The 14,365-nt window shown below is 57.6% G+C and overlaps 4 protein-coding genes across 4 annotated transcripts in view; 2 read left to right on the forward strand and 2 right to left on the reverse strand.

The window, feature by feature from the left end:
- Positions 1-3,052, forward strand: part of LMF2 (lipase maturation factor 2) — a 6,456-nt gene extending 3,404 nt beyond the window's left edge. Inside the window, exon 12 of the mRNA XM_024737389.1 lies at positions 3,030-3,052. Within this exon, the coding sequence (XP_024593157.1) occupies positions 3,030-3,052 (23 nt within the window). The remainder of the gene's footprint in view (positions 1-3,029) is intronic.
- A 4,507-nt stretch (positions 3,053-7,559) lies between these two features.
- Positions 7,560-10,097, reverse strand: MIOX (myo-inositol oxygenase). Its single transcript, XM_024737548.1, has 10 exons — positions 9,995-10,097; positions 9,489-9,569; positions 9,200-9,280; positions 8,960-9,122; positions 8,739-8,806; positions 8,501-8,610; positions 8,356-8,423; positions 8,219-8,268; positions 7,922-8,034; positions 7,560-7,840 (listed from the first exon to the last, which is right to left on the reverse strand). Exons 1-10 carry the CDS (start codon positions 10,007-10,009, stop codon positions 7,732-7,734), a joined length of 858 nt encoding a protein of 285 aa, XP_024593316.1. The 5' UTR covers positions 10,010-10,097; the 3' UTR covers positions 7,560-7,731.
- A 263-nt stretch (positions 10,098-10,360) lies between these two features.
- ADM2 (adrenomedullin 2) lies at positions 10,361-14,302 on the reverse strand. Its single transcript, XM_024737661.1, has 2 exons — positions 14,019-14,302; positions 10,361-13,442 (listed from the first exon to the last, which is right to left on the reverse strand). Exons 1-2 carry the CDS (start codon positions 14,126-14,128, stop codon positions 13,124-13,126), a joined length of 429 nt encoding a protein of 142 aa, XP_024593429.1. The 5' UTR covers positions 14,129-14,302; the 3' UTR covers positions 10,361-13,123.
- Positions 14,127-14,365, forward strand: part of SBF1 (SET binding factor 1) — a 34,848-nt gene continuing 34,609 nt past the window's right edge. The window contains exon 1 of the mRNA XM_024737390.1: positions 14,127-14,231. Within this exon, the coding sequence (XP_024593158.1) occupies positions 14,127-14,231 (105 nt within the window). The remainder of the gene's footprint in view (positions 14,232-14,365) is intronic.

The following is a 14,365-nucleotide window of genomic DNA, read 5'->3' on the forward strand; positions in this document are numbered from 1 at the left end:
ATCCGTAAAAAAAAAAAAAAAAAAGAATTCCAGAAAGTTCCAGAACACAAAACTTGAATTGGCTGCACAATCAACAACTATTTACATAGCATTTCCCTTGTATTAGGTATTATAAGTAATCTAGAGACTATTTAGAGTGTATGGAGGATGTGTGTAGGTTTACACAAACACTACACCATTTTATGTAAGGGAACTTGAGCATCCGTGGATTTTGGTATCTGGGGGGATTCCTGGAACCAATCCCCCTTGGATGCGGAGGGACAGCTGTAATATAACAGTTTCAACTATATATATTTTTTAACTAATATATTTAAAATTTAAAAATCTGTTCTTTAGGCTTTTAAGCTCAGTGTATGAATGTCTTTTGGAGTGGGGTGGGGGAGGTGTTTGTTTTCCATAACAGCTTTGAGATGTAATTCACGTGCCATACAACTCACCCACTTAAAGGACACAGTTCAGTGGCTTCCAGTAGATTCAGAGTTGTGCAGCAATCACCATAGTCAATTTTAAAACCTTTTTATCATCTCAGGAAGGAACCCTGTTCTGCCTAGCTGGCGTCTTCCAACCCCTCCTTCCCATGACCTCAGCAACCACTGATCTACTTTTTGTCTTCGTGGAGTTAGCTATTCTGGACACCATGTAAATAGAATCATACAATTTGTGCCCTTATATGTCTGGCTTCTTTCACTTAGCATAATATTTTCAAGGTATATCTGTGCAGTAGCCTGTGTCAGAACTTCATTCCTTTTTATGGCTGAATGATATTCCATTGTATGTTTATGCCACATTTTGTCCATTGATCCATCACTAGACGTTTGGGTTATTCTCACCTTTTGGCTGTTGTGAATAAGGTTGCTGCGAACATGGGTGCACATGTATGTGTTAGAGTCCCTGCTTTCAGTTCTTTTGGGTGTACACCTAGAAGTAGAATTGCAGGATCACGTGGCAATTTTATGGTTAACTTTTTGAGGAGCCACCAGCCTTTATCACAGCGGCTGCGTCTTTTAAATTTTACATTCCCTCCGGCAGTGTACCAAGGTTCCCGTTTCTTCACATCCTCGCTAACACTTGTTATTTTCCTGTTTTTGATAAAAGCCGTCCTCGTGGGTAAGAAATAGTATCTCAAAGTGATTTGTTTTGTCTTCTTTATTTATTTTTGGCTGCGTTCGGTGTTCGTTGCTGCGTGCGGGCTTTCTCTAGTTGTGGCGAGCGGGGGCTACTCTTCGTTGTGTTGCACGGGCTTCTCGTTGCGGTGGCCTCTCTTGTTGCCGAGTGCGGGCTGTAGGTGCGCGGGCTTCAGTAGTTGTGGCTCACGGGCTGTATAACGCAGGCTCAGTAGTTGTGGTGCACGGGCTTAGTTGCTCCGTGGCATGTGGGATCTTCCCGGACCAGGGCTCGAACCCGTGTCCCCTGCATTGGCAGGTGGATTCTTAACCACTGCACCACCAGGAAAGCCCTCAAAGTGGTTTTGATTTGCATTTGCCCAATGGCTAATGATGTTGAGCATCTTTTCATGTGCTTATTGGCCATTTGTGTATCTCCTTTGGAGAACTGTCTATCCAAGTCCTTTGGCCCCCACCCCTTTTCTTTTTTGGCCTCGCCATGTGGTGCGCTGGATCATTATTCCCAGATCAGGGATCAAAGCCACTCCCCCTGCAGTGGAATTGTGGAGTTTTAACCACTGGACTGCCAGGGAAGTCCCTCACACTGTTTTGATTACTGTAGGTTTATAGTGAGTTTTGAAATTGGGAAGTGTGAGTCCTTCAGCTTTATTGTTTTTCAAGATTTTTTTGCTATTTGGGATCCCTTGAAATTTTAGAATGGATGTTTTTATTTCTGCAAAAAAAAAAAGTGCCATTGGAATTTTGATGGAGATTGCATGGCATCTGTAGATCACTTTGATAGTAGTTTGACCCTTAAACAGCGCTGAGGTTAGGGACACCAACGCTAACCAATCGAAAATCCGAGGATAACCTCACAGCTTGCCGTCCGCATCCGAGGTTCCAAACCCACAGGTTCAACCTACCGAGGGTCATGTGGTGCTGTAATATGTATTTAGTGAAAAAAAATCCACATACCAGTGGACCGTGCAGCTCAAGCTGGAGTTGTTCGAGGGTTAACTGTATTGTCTTCTTAACAGCAGTGAGTCTCCCAATCCATGTACTTTCATTTTCTCTCTTCTATTTAACTCTAGCAGGTTTTAGCAATAACTCTGAAGGGTTCCATTTATAAATTTTAAATGCCTAAAATATTCTACGTGCTTTATAAATTTATTTTCTAACTGTTCAGTCATCTGACGCAACACAACCTTCCCAAGCTTCAAAAAAAAACCCATAAATGAATAAACACACAAATGCAATGAGCCAGTAATTCACGTGAACTTCCCTTTACCAAGAGTAAACTTACTAAGATTGGCCAGAGGCAAAACCTTACCATAGCCTGGCCTGGTGAGGACACACAGTGCCGGGACCCAGGGCTGACTCCAGAGTCCAGTGGGGCTGGGATGTGGACCCCATGGCTCCTGGGCGAGCACCACGTTTCTCCCCTTCTTGGCTTCCAAAAGGAAAGGTGGGAGAGGAAGTGCAGCCCAGCCTCCCACCCAGACTCGTGGAAAGGCAGAGCCTCCGTCCACAGGAAGAGTTCCGACACCCACCCCCTTGGGTACCCAGGCCCCTGATGAGTCCATCTTTCTGATTCCCACTCCCTCCCCACACCCACACAACGTTCCACCAACGCAAGGCAGCCACTCTACATCTCATTCGAAACCCCTCGCTCATGCCAGGTGGGGAGGCACCCACATCACTTCCAGGCTCCAGCTGGACACCCACCCATGAGCTCAGTACAGTCGCACCTCGAAATTCTACATCTCACATCTCATTGAACGGTGAAGTTAGCCTCCAGAAGATGTTTGAAGGACAGCAAGGAAAAAATACAGCTTGTGCTTGGTCCTGCAACGATCACGAGGCAGGGCTGGTCGGGCCTCCACGCCCACCGTCTTGAGACAGCTGAGCCCTCGGGCCCGTCTGCAGAGGGCGCTGCCGTCTTCCACTAAGCTGGCTGCTGGACTCAGCACTGCACATCTATGGGTCTCCAGGAGCTTGTTCCCAGTCCTCCTGGCCTCTCAGCCCTGCACCAGCAGCCCTTTCCCAGTGGAGGTCAGCCCTGGTCACACCCCTCAGCTGCCTGCTCATTCAGCTGCCAAGGTGCTCAGAAGGGCCACGTGGCTGGCCTTGCCCAGCTCAGAGGGCTGTCTGTGGGAGGAAGCACTGCTTCCTTGAGAAGTGCATTCCACATGCAGCATCACCCGGTCACTGGGGCAGGCAGCAACAGCTTCTCCAGGGGTCGCGGGTGCAGGAGTGAGAGCCACGTGCACCAGATGGCTCCCAGACACAGGGCATTTTCTACAGCCCGACTCCCAGAGGCGCCGTCTCCAAGCTGGCACCACGGCTAGGGCTTCGACTGGTGGCTGCACCATTCCATCAGATCACTGATTTGGGGTCGTGGGGTGCGAGTGGTAGTTTCTTGGGGGGTTACTGCAATTTGGAATCTGGAACCTTACCAGTGAGCTTTCCGTCCTCTCCCACGTGAAAATCCGTGTGTGCATCTTGTACTCGGAATGGATATTTTTACTCAGGTGTGATTTTGGTGGGTCACATATTGGTCATTTGGAAAATCTTGGCCCAGTGAGTTATGCAAATCTTCCAGATGTTGACACATTCCATCGTACAGTCTAAAAAAATCACACTCATTAATTTCACCATCCACCTTATCAGACAAATCTTTAAGTATGAGGAAGCTGTCAAGTTCACGGTGGTGGACACAAGTTTTCCCAAATCCCAATTTTTTCTTGAAAGCTAAATGTTATCATTGGCAATAAATGCTGTCATCGTTTTCCTTTGTCCATTTTTTTTAAACAATAAATTTATTTATTTATTTTTGGCTGTGTTGGGTCTTCATTGTTGCGCGGGGGCTTTCTCTAGTTGCAGCAAGCAGGGGCTACTCTTCAATGCGGCACGCGGGCTTCAGTAGTTGTGGCTCACGGGCTTAGTTGCTCCACAGCATGTGGGATCTTCCCAGACCAGGGCTTGAACCCATGTCCCCCGCGTTGGCAGGTGGATTCTTAACCACTGCGCCACCAGGGAAGCCCTCAGTTTGTCCATTTTTGAGGAAATGATCACCAAATCCCCGAGGCTGAGTGACTCGGGTGTGTTTGTCAGTTGTTCTCCCGAGTAAGACTGACCCGCTGAGCTGGCAGCTGGGGCCACACCCGCTCTCCCTAGGCAGCCGTCCTGCTGTTGCCCGCACAGAACTTCCTGTCCCCCCCAGCTTCAAAAAGAGCTGCACTCAAGGAGGAGACTTAACAGTATCAATAGCTTTTACTACTTCATCAAAGACATTCTTGGGAATTCCCTGGCCGTCCAGTGGTTAGGACTCAGCATTTTCACTGCCGAGGGCCTGGGTTCAATCCCTGGTTGGGGAACTAAGATCCTGCAAGCCACATGGAGCCGCCCAAAAGATAAAAAAAGATATTCTTAAGTAAAACTTACCTTTTTTTAAACTGCAAGAGTGAGGACTAGACGGACACGGCCACGACCGTTGCCCCCATTGTGACATTCTGTCACCATGGGAATGTGGGCTCAGTGAAAAGTCAATGACGTCTCTGGGTGAAAATAGCAGTGACCTCACAGGCCCCTGACAGCCTAGAGTTTCGGGGGCCGCCAGGCAGCTAGCTGCCTACCAAGCCCTAAGGGCTGCGGTCTGGGTATAGCCACAGACTGTTTCTCTTTCAGTCCAGGCTTGAGCCTGAAATGTAGGGGTTTGAGCGTATTGTTGTATTTTCTTAGGCCATCAGTGCCCTTGGAAGCAGCCACCTTCCTCTATGGTCACAGTCCCCTCGGCCTGGCCAGAGTAACAAGGCCATAATCAGCCGCTACGCTCCTGCAGGCCACGAACCCGCCAGATTTTCATTACCGGCAGGCATTGCCAACTTTCAGCCCCAAAGGGGCCTGATAACAAATTCTACATTCCTCTAAGACTCTGTGGCTTGCTACCACTCTCTTAGAAGAAACTGGTTCCTTGACAGAGAAACGTGGCTAGTTAGAAGGGTGCTGGAAGGCCTGACCCGGGCCGTGGGAGTCGGCGGGCTGCAGGAGGGGCGGGTGCAGTGAGGCAGCGGTCCGGTGACGGAAAGCAGAGCAGGCTGAAGGGAGGGCAAGCCCCTCCTCCTCTCTGCGGGCTCCTCAGCTGCCCCAGTGCCCTGAGGCTCCCAGCGGGGCCCTGGTAGACAGAAATACGGGAGCCCTGGTCCCTGCTGCCCTTCCCCCACGCTGGGGCCTTTTTGGAGATGGCCAGGTTAGGGTCTGCAGGGCCACAGAGAGGCCTGGGGACCCAGGAGCAGAGGCAAAGGTGGCCACTCCTGCTCTGCACTTGGGAGGCTCCCCCGGGGGGTTTCAGGGCCCAGAGGGGCGTCTGTCCAACATCCCCCTGCCCAGCTCTGGGGCTCATGCTTCTCTTCCCCACCCCAGCCTCTTCCCTGCTCCCAGGAAGGCTGAGAGGCCCCGTTGCCCACACCCAGTCCAGGCTCAGAGCCCCCTGCACCCCACAAGCAACTCTAGGGAGGGACCCCCTTGGCACCCTGTACCTGCCCTGCCTGAGCTCAAAGGCTGAGAGGGGGCCGCGGCTGGGAAGGCTGCCCAGGGACAGTGCGAGGGAGCCCAGGGCAGGCAGGGATTCTCCAGAAGGAAGCGCAGCGAGTGGAGGAGAGCTTGGGCAAAGCCTCTTGACACACTCGAGCCCGTCCTCTCCTGACACCAGCGCACAGAGGGGCTGGGGTACACAGGGAGGGCCGGGGTGGGGTTTGAGCGGAACAGGAGGGTCTGACCGTGCGGCAGCCTGGACAAGGCAGGGGGGGCAGCGGGCAGTGCCACCTTTCGTGGCTACAACCAGTGGACATTCAAGAAGTGACTGGGTCTTCAGCCCCAGCACGTGGATTTGTAATACCACCTCCCACTCAGCAAAATTAAGGCTCCTTGGAGAAAGGGCCAATTCTACGTCTAGGGCAGCCTCTGTGGTAAACTGGAAAATGGCCCCCAAAGATGTCCACATCCGATCCCTGGAACTTGTGAGTGTAACCGTACTTGGAAAAAGCATCTTGCAGATATAATTATGGACGTTGAGATGAGGAGGTCATCCTGGATAGTCTGGGTGGGCACTAAATACCATCACAGGTGTCTCTATAAGAGGGGCAGAGGGAGACAGACACAGAAAAGGAGCTGCGTGAAGACAGAGAAGAGACAGCCATCCACCAGCCAGGGTGTGCTGGTGTCACCTGAGGCTGGATCTTCCCGGAGCCTCCGGCGGGGGCACTGCTGACACATTGATCTCAGGCTTCTGGCTTCCTTCCAGCACTTGAGAGAATAAACTTCTGTTGTTTTAAGTCACCAAGCTTGTGATAATTTGTTACAGCAGACACAGGAAACAGTCGGGCGTCTTGTTACACCAGACGCGGCAAGACATCCCAGAGACCCTTGCGATGGTCAGAAGAAGCCAGGGGCCCACAGGAAAGACCCTCCCCAACCCTGTCTGAGCACCAGTAAGAATAACTCACTGAGGCGCAAATATGCTGAAATCTACGCGTTCTTGATTCAAAAACAGACAACTTGATCATGTTTGAAGGATGCTAGGGAACCAGCTCTTGCAAAACGGTAAATTAAGAGTATGGAGCCAAACAGCACCAGGGGAGCTGCTCTTCACTGCAGGGCTCTACCAGGTGAGTGAGGATGGAACTGGAGCCTTGCTGTTCTCACTCTATCCAGTGGAGGGTGTTCTTAGACCTGAAACTGCCGCACAGCAGCTTCTGACAACACGGGAAACAGCGGGGCTTCCTGATAAAGCACAGCCCCCGCCTCTAGGGCACCCCTGCCCTCAACAAGTCAAACCTGAATCTGACTAAGTCTCTAAACTTATTTGCCAGTTAGCAAGAAAGACCGAGGAAAGTATACTGACAGATACCATGGGGACGCAACCAGCAAATCCCAACAGGAAGTCCCTAGACACATGAGCCACTTTCTTCAAAGGAATAAACCGCTAGTAGAGGGAAGGCTGACGCTGAACTGCAGCATGAGGGGTGCGCACTTGGGGGACGAAACCACAAGGAAAAGAAGGTGACTGTCGGCCAAGGTGAGGGCTGCACCCTGGGGCCCACGGAGGGTTTCTTGGCGTGTTTTCGTGGATCGTGTTCATGGCAGTTAACCTGAGTGAGCATTTCTCATGATGTTTCCTGTAGTGCGTTCTTCTAGCTATCAGGTATTTTGTATTGTTTTCTTTAAGGGGACTGAGCCCAGAGGACTCAGTGGCTGTTTTCAGAATGTGGAGGTGGGCAGGGTGACCCCAGGTTCTGACGCCAGAGCTGGGAGGACGAGCAAGAAGCTTATGGCAGCAGAAATGGCCGGGCACGCGTGTCCACAAGATCGCGGACTTGCCTGTCCCGCCCCCCGCCCCCCCAAGTGACTGCCCTGCCACGACACGCCTCGGTCTCAATGAGGGTTTGAGGGTCAGACTCACGAGCTGCTTCAAGGTCTTTATTGCAACCGGGGAGAAGGGCCAACGGGGCAGGGAATGCAGGTGGGTATGTGGGGTCCCCTAGAAAGGCCAGGGTGGGTCGTCACTGTGCCTGACAGTGGCTGTCACCCCAGGGCACCCAGCTGGGTGTGGGCAGGGTGGGCAGGCCGGTCACCAGTGGAGGACACCGGGGCAGTACTTGTCAATGAGCCCCTGGTAGTAGGGCCGCAGCTTGTCCACATCTGGCAGGTCGGAGCTCTTGGTGTAGAGATCGAACTTGCTGCAGCGCGGAGGGACAGTGCCTCATGAAGCCCCGGGTCCCCTCCCCTCCCCCGCCTCCCCCCCACGGGCACGACCATACTTGAACTCCTGCACCCAGGGCAGCATGGCCAAGTCCTGCTCGTCGCACAGCTGCTGGTAGTCGCCGCCCGTGTGCCACGGGTAGAAGGAGTGGAACCGGATGATGTAGAAGGCCTGGGGCAGGAGGAACCACACCCCACGCTCCAGGCTGGGCTGGACTGGGCTGCACTGGGCTGCACTGGGATGAACTGGACTAGGCTGGGCCAGGCTGGGCTGGACTGGGATGAACTGGGATGAACTGGGATGGACTGGGCTAGGCTGGGCGGGGTTCTTGGTTTGGTTCCTCCCCCACACCTACCTCCGGTGGGAGGGAGAATTTGTTGAACTTCATCATCTGGTACATGTACTCTGGGGGAGAGAGGGTGTCACCACCAGGCACCCAGAGGCGTGGCCCCCACCGCAGTCCCCACTGTTGCTGTCTCTAACTGGCCTCACCGTCATGGCCCCAGGACATGAGGACGTTCTCGAGCCCACAGTGGGGCTGGTACATGCCAAGCTCTGTGCTGCAGGGAGAGACAGAGGGTGAGGGGGGCTCAGAAACACCCTGCAGAGGGAAGGGCCAATGGCGAGGGAAGTATACCTGTACAGAGGGTCCTGGAGGTCAGGGTTGTCCTGGAAGGTAGAGTCCCAGAAAAGCACAGAGCTTTGGGGACGGCAGCCAACTGGGAAGGTGTCTCCAACGACTGCCCACTGGGGAGGGACAGGTAACGGTGGGTGGGCCTGACTGGCCTGCCCACCAAGTGGGTGTCCAGAGCAGAGCTCAGAGCCGAGGCTGCCCTGGGCCCCGCCCTGCCCACCCCCTCCACCCCTCTCCTCACCTGGGGCTCCCCTGCCAGAGCCAGGACCTTCCCCAGGTCATGCAGGAGCCCGGCGAGGTGGAACCAGTCTGGGGGAGAGAGAGGGGCAGGGCAGGCTAGAGGGGGTGCAGGGGCCAGGGCAGAGGGACAGCCTTGGGGCTGGGGTGGGGGGCAGGGCTTGCTGGGAGAGGGCCGGACCTCCACCCTCCCCCACCACCAGCCGGGGCGGGTGGGGAGCACACCCTTGTCGGGATGGGCCTTCCGGATGCCCTCGGCAGTCTGGAAGGCGTGGAAGGAGTTGGGGAAGTCCACGTCGGGGTCCGACTCGTCCACCAGCGCATCCAGCATGTCCACAGCCTCCATGACAGTCATTCTCTTATAGGAGAAGCTCCCAAACTGGGCATGCTGGGCCAGTAAGGGAGAGGTCAGCGTAGCCCCAGGGTCGGCCCTCGGGGGGTTCGGGTTGGGAGTCTTCCAGCTACCTTCCTCCTGACGAAGTCCACGGTCTGCCACGTGTGCATAAGCTTGTAGGTGGTGAAGACACGGTCCAGGAGAGGGCCGGACTGCAAGGCAGAGGGTCAGCCAGGCAGCTCGCCAACCCCTGCCCTTCACACCCAGGGGGCCACTGCCTCCCAATCCCAGGCCTGGCCCCATGAGACGCGAACGGGGTATCCCCAGGACAGCCCCTGGAGCTGTGCAAGGGGACAGGTGCTGCCCTTCCCAGGGGCAGGAGAGGCAGGGGCGCAGTGAGGGGCGGCCGCAGGTGCTCACCGTGTAGTTTCGGAAGCTGCCCTTGTCTTTGGCCGCCTCTGGCTCCATATCAGGCCGGTAGACCAGGGAAGGGTCTGGGTCCTGGTTGGGTGGGGGAGTGAACCCATTTCACCACAATGCCAGCTCCGTGAGGGAGTGAGGACATCCCCAAGGGGGTACGAGACTGTCAGATGCAGTGGGCGCCCCAGGGCACAGCCCCTCCCAGCACAGGCGCGTGGGTGCTCCAGGCTCCTGGTGTCCTTATCTGCAGGGTGGATGCCGAGGATGCCTGCTTCCCCAGTGATGCACGGCTCTGGCAGCACCCCTACCCGGCATCTCCTTCTCAAGACCTGGGTCTGCAGGGAGCCCAGGGGTTGGGCCGACGACCCTTGCCCCAGCTAGACCACGACAGGAAGGAGGGAGACCTTTGACCCAGATGAGCGGGCGGCAGAAACCCGCTGGGAGAGGGCGTGGCGCTGCTGCCTTTTCCCCGGGGGAGCAGCCCGTGCGGGGTCTGGGGTACTCACCACAGCCACCTTCATCCTGAGAGGGGGCAGAGCTCCACAGGCCTGGGTGCCCGTATATATGCCCACAGGTTACATAAGTGACCGGACACCACCCAGCCCCTTGGCCTTGGCCCTCGGTAATGAGTGACCATCCACCCTCCTCCTGGCCTCTGAGAGTTAATGTGTCAGCATAGAAGCAGCCCCAGTGGCCCGGCCACCAACACTCCTTCCTCCCAAGCTTTAAACACCTCCATGCCCCAGGCGGTAGGCCCCTCCCAACACCCTATCATCCCCAGGCACCTGGGATTTGGGGCGGGGTGGGGCGGGGCTTATTTCAGAAAGTCATTTTGACACTTGTTAAAATGGGATAGAAGACTTTATTCACGTTTTCCTAGAAGGGAGAGGTCGGGCTCCACTCTGAACACAGAGTAAAATCCCCAGCACAGTCAGCTGGAGATTTACAGCCACCAGGCAGGGACGGGGCCTGGGGTGGGCTGGGTGGGCAGGGGTCAGGAGGGAAGATAGCCAGAGGCGAGACATCAAGGGTGGGGGCGCTCTTGCTACACCCCAGGATTCTGTCAAGGGTGTGATTCTTGCTAATACTGGGCGAGGCTGGAGCCTTGGGCTCACGTTTGGTCCAGGGGGTCTTTGTCAGGCTCTTGGAGCGAGGGGCTCCATCTCGAGTCAGGGCAGAGATGAATACATAGCGCTGGTCATGTGCGGGCTGAGTTAGGCAGTGAGGACACAGCAGGGACCGCACCGCCTGGAGCTGACGGTCCAGTCACTGGAAAGAGGCCGGCACTCTGGCGAAGGACGGGCACCGAGCGCCGTCAGGGTGAGTGGGACGGGAGAGGGCAGTGGGCGAGGTGCGAGGTGCTGGGCACTCCGCAAGGCGCCTCCTGCCCACGCTGAGAATCAACCAGGCCGTACTTGAAACAGCAAAGTGCTCTTGGCCCATGTGAGCCCATAGTGCCTCCAGCTTCCCAGGTGCAGGTGCATCCCTCACGCACTTTTGAGGTTGGTTTCCTCTGCCTCCTCCCACTGGAATCTCAGTCCCTGGGGGTGGGGGCAGGGTTTATTCTGTTTCCACAAGTGCTCAGAAAATATTGGCTGCAAGGATGGAGAGGGGCCTGGGGAGGTGGGACGGGGGCTGAAACCATGACCCCAAAGCAGGTGGTGGCTTGGACCAAGAGAAGGGACAAAGGGCCGGCCGGTGGATCCAGATGAGGCAGGAGAGGGGCAGCGGGTGGGGGAGCTGGGGGGCTGCCACCAGGCCTCCAAGTGGGGTGTCAGATAGGCAGCCAGGACACGGTCTGGAGCTCAGGGGCCATGTGGACCACAGTGCGATGCTGTGACCATGGCGGGCGACCCTAAGGAAAAACAGTCCAAGGCTCAGGCAGCACCTCGGCAAGGGCACCAGGTGGTGCAATCCTGGGGGCCTCCTGGCAGTCTGCGTTGCCACAAGGAGGGTGCAGTGTGGGGTGGTGTTCTGGCAGGGGGAGCATCCCGCGTGGAGAACCAGACCGCAAGGGACTTTACCCCAGGGCCGGGGCCAGGGAGGATCTGGGCCGAGCTGAGCTCCTGACTCTCCCTGACTCGGCCCTCCCGGAGCCCTCCTCTTCCTTACCCCCGAGTCCCCCTGGCCCTGTGCCATAGCCCACCCTCCCTGCCTGCTCTACACCCCTTGGTGGCCATAGGCTCCCAGCTCTGAGGCCCAGCCTGCCGCCCATCCAGCCCCCACTCACACACCTGTTCCAGCCTCCCCCCAACATCCACGCCTCCCCTGGGCTCAGGGCCTGGGCGCTCTCGGCTCCTCCCCCGGGGCCCCTGCTGTCCTCAGTTCATCTCCCCAGCGGGGCGGGGACCAGCCTGAACTATTCCCACGGGGCCTGGTGGAAGGAAGGTGAGCCCTGAGCTGGAAGAGCACGCGCAAGGGTGGGAGGCCAGATGGCGCTTCCAGGAGCCTCCCGCCCTTAGGGGGCCCCCGGGGGTCTGAGGGGCAGGCCTGCCAGCGACCCAGGGTATGGGCTCTGTGGGTGGGCACTGCAGGGACCGCAGGCACCTCCCTGATCTCTGGCTGCAGAGCTGGGATAAAGGCATGCTCTCTTCACAGGGTGGCTGAGAGGGTGACATGGCAAACATCGACAAATTAAGTGCTGTATGAACATTTGTTAAATAACGGAAACCATATTTCTGAACCCGTGAGGCATAGGGCGCCAGTACTACAGGACTAGCAAAAGGCTCTGGTGTCACAGCACTTAAAGCCCCTCCCCCTCCTCCGTGGCGGGTGGGAGGTGGGGGCAGACACACACACCAAGAACTCCGCCCCCTGGCTGTGGACTTGTTCTTCAGATAATTTGAGGCCAGTCCCCTCCCCCAGGCTCCTGGCAAGCCTGCTCCAGCCTCCTGTTGTCCCCACGCCGGGCAGGAATGGGGCTCAGGGAGCCCCTGTGGCCCGCGGGGCCCCAACCCCTGTTCGGCCATCCCTACCCACCTTGAGGTGGTGGTGCTTCCGCCTTAACTGAGAGATTTGGGCTGGGAGATTTGCCCCGCCCCACTCCCACCCTGCCCTAGGGAGTGGGAAGGGTGTTCTGCCCTGCTCTGCCCCAGAACCCCTGCACCCTTTCCCCAGCTGCCCTCAGGGCATACAGGCAGGGAGTCTCCATCGTGACCTTGGGCCCAGCTGGAACAGGGCAGTCCAGCCTTAATCCTACCATGTCAAGACCAGCAGGGAAGAGGCCATGCTGGGCCAACTCCGGGCCCCTCCTCTCTCCTGCTTGCCCAGAGGTGGCCCAGGGTGTTCAGGTCCCTGGCATCTGCCCTACGTCCTTGGGCAGACCCTGTCCTCTAATGCTGCCAACCGCCTCCAAGTGTTACACTCCCCAGGGGCAGAGCCCCTGGGTGTTCAGGATCTGCTGGGTCCACACACGTGCACTGGCTTCTGTGTCCACAGTCATTCGAGGTTGGCTGCTGCAGAACCTGGTGGGGGTAGGGTGGGGCGAGGGTGTCCTCAGGGGCCTGCACCGCTGTTCCAGTGACTGCTCTTTGCAGGAGCTTCGGGGCTAGTTCTGGGCTGGGGGCTCAGCTGCAGCTCTGGGATTAGGGCGCGGCATCCCAGCTGGGACAGGCAGGGGTATGGCCTGCCACGCCTCAGCCGTAGCTGTGCGGGCTGCTGGGGTCCACAGGGGCTGAGTCGTGTGGGCCGGCTGAGCCGATAAGCTGCCACAGGCGATGGCTGAGGTTCTGCACCTGGCAGGTGCCCAGCACACAGCCCACACGCAGGAGCTGGGCTCGGGGCCTGCGGGGACCCAAGTGTCGGCGGGGGCCATTCCGGAGAGGCTGACCCATAGCAGGGGCCAGGCTGGCACTCCTCTGGGGCTGGAGGGCCTGGTGCAGCTTCCAGACCACAGGCCAGGCTGCAGGGTGCCGGGACTGCAAGCCACTGGAAGGAGTCCGGGCTGGGGGCTCCCTGCAGAGGGAGATGGAGGAAGTAAGTCCGGCGGGCCAGCCTTTCAGGGACCCATAAACCCACCCACTTTCCCTTCCACACAGGCCTGGGGTCACTGGCAGGGGAAGCCCACTGAGCTCAGGGCTCAGGGCCTGGCCCTCAGCCACTCAGTAGCCCATTTACCTGCTCCTCCCTGGGCAAGGGGCAGCCCTGGCCTCTGTGGGCCACTAAGCTCAGGACTCAGGTGACTCCCTCTCAGCCCTTCCCTTGGGGTGGGGGGAGGTGGGCGGGCCTGAGGCCCCTCCAGCCTCCCCTCCCACAGCTGACCTTTCCTTTTGAGGGGTCTGCTCTGCCAGTGTCGAGGAGTGGGCATGCCTTCGGAGGACAGGCAGAGAAAGAGGAACCTCTTGCCCTGCTGGGGGGTTGCTTAGGGCCTGGGGCTGGCCCTTGATCTAGGGGGTTGGCCCCAGCAGCAGGTGGGGGGTTTCCCCAACCAGGGGCTAGAGGAACTGGGGAGGGGTCGGGGTCGGAGGGAGGCCTCCCCCGAGCACTCTGGCTTCCTGCCCCGGCAGCCAGCGTGGTCTGAGACCTGCTCACCTGGGTCGCGCGGGCGGCCGGCTCCGGGCCAGGCCGAGGGACAGCGCGCCTGGGAGCTGCAGGTAGAGGAAGCTGATGCAACCGAGGGTGACCGTCAAGAGCCGGACCATGAGGGCGGGGCCGGAGGGGGCAGTGAGCCGGGCAGGTGTTGGGGGCGGCCCTCGGCTGAGCCACCGCTTCCGCCCGCACCTCGGGGCGCGCGGGCTGGCGCCGGTAGGTCGGCGAGGGTCTCCAACACAAAGCGACACGAAGTGGTGCGTGAACCTCCTCGGTCAGCTGGCGGTCGGGGCACTGCCGGGGCCTGAGCCTCAGCGCCTCGGGGCTAAATAGTCTTCCAGGGGGGCGGA

The sequence above is a fragment of the Neophocaena asiaeorientalis genome, unplaced genomic scaffold, assembly GCF_003031525.2.
Source record: "Neophocaena asiaeorientalis asiaeorientalis breed wild unplaced genomic scaffold, Neophocaena_asiaeorientalis_V1.1 scaffold242, whole genome shotgun sequence".
Classification (NCBI taxonomy): Eukaryota; Metazoa; Chordata; class Mammalia; order Artiodactyla; family Phocoenidae; genus Neophocaena; species Neophocaena asiaeorientalis.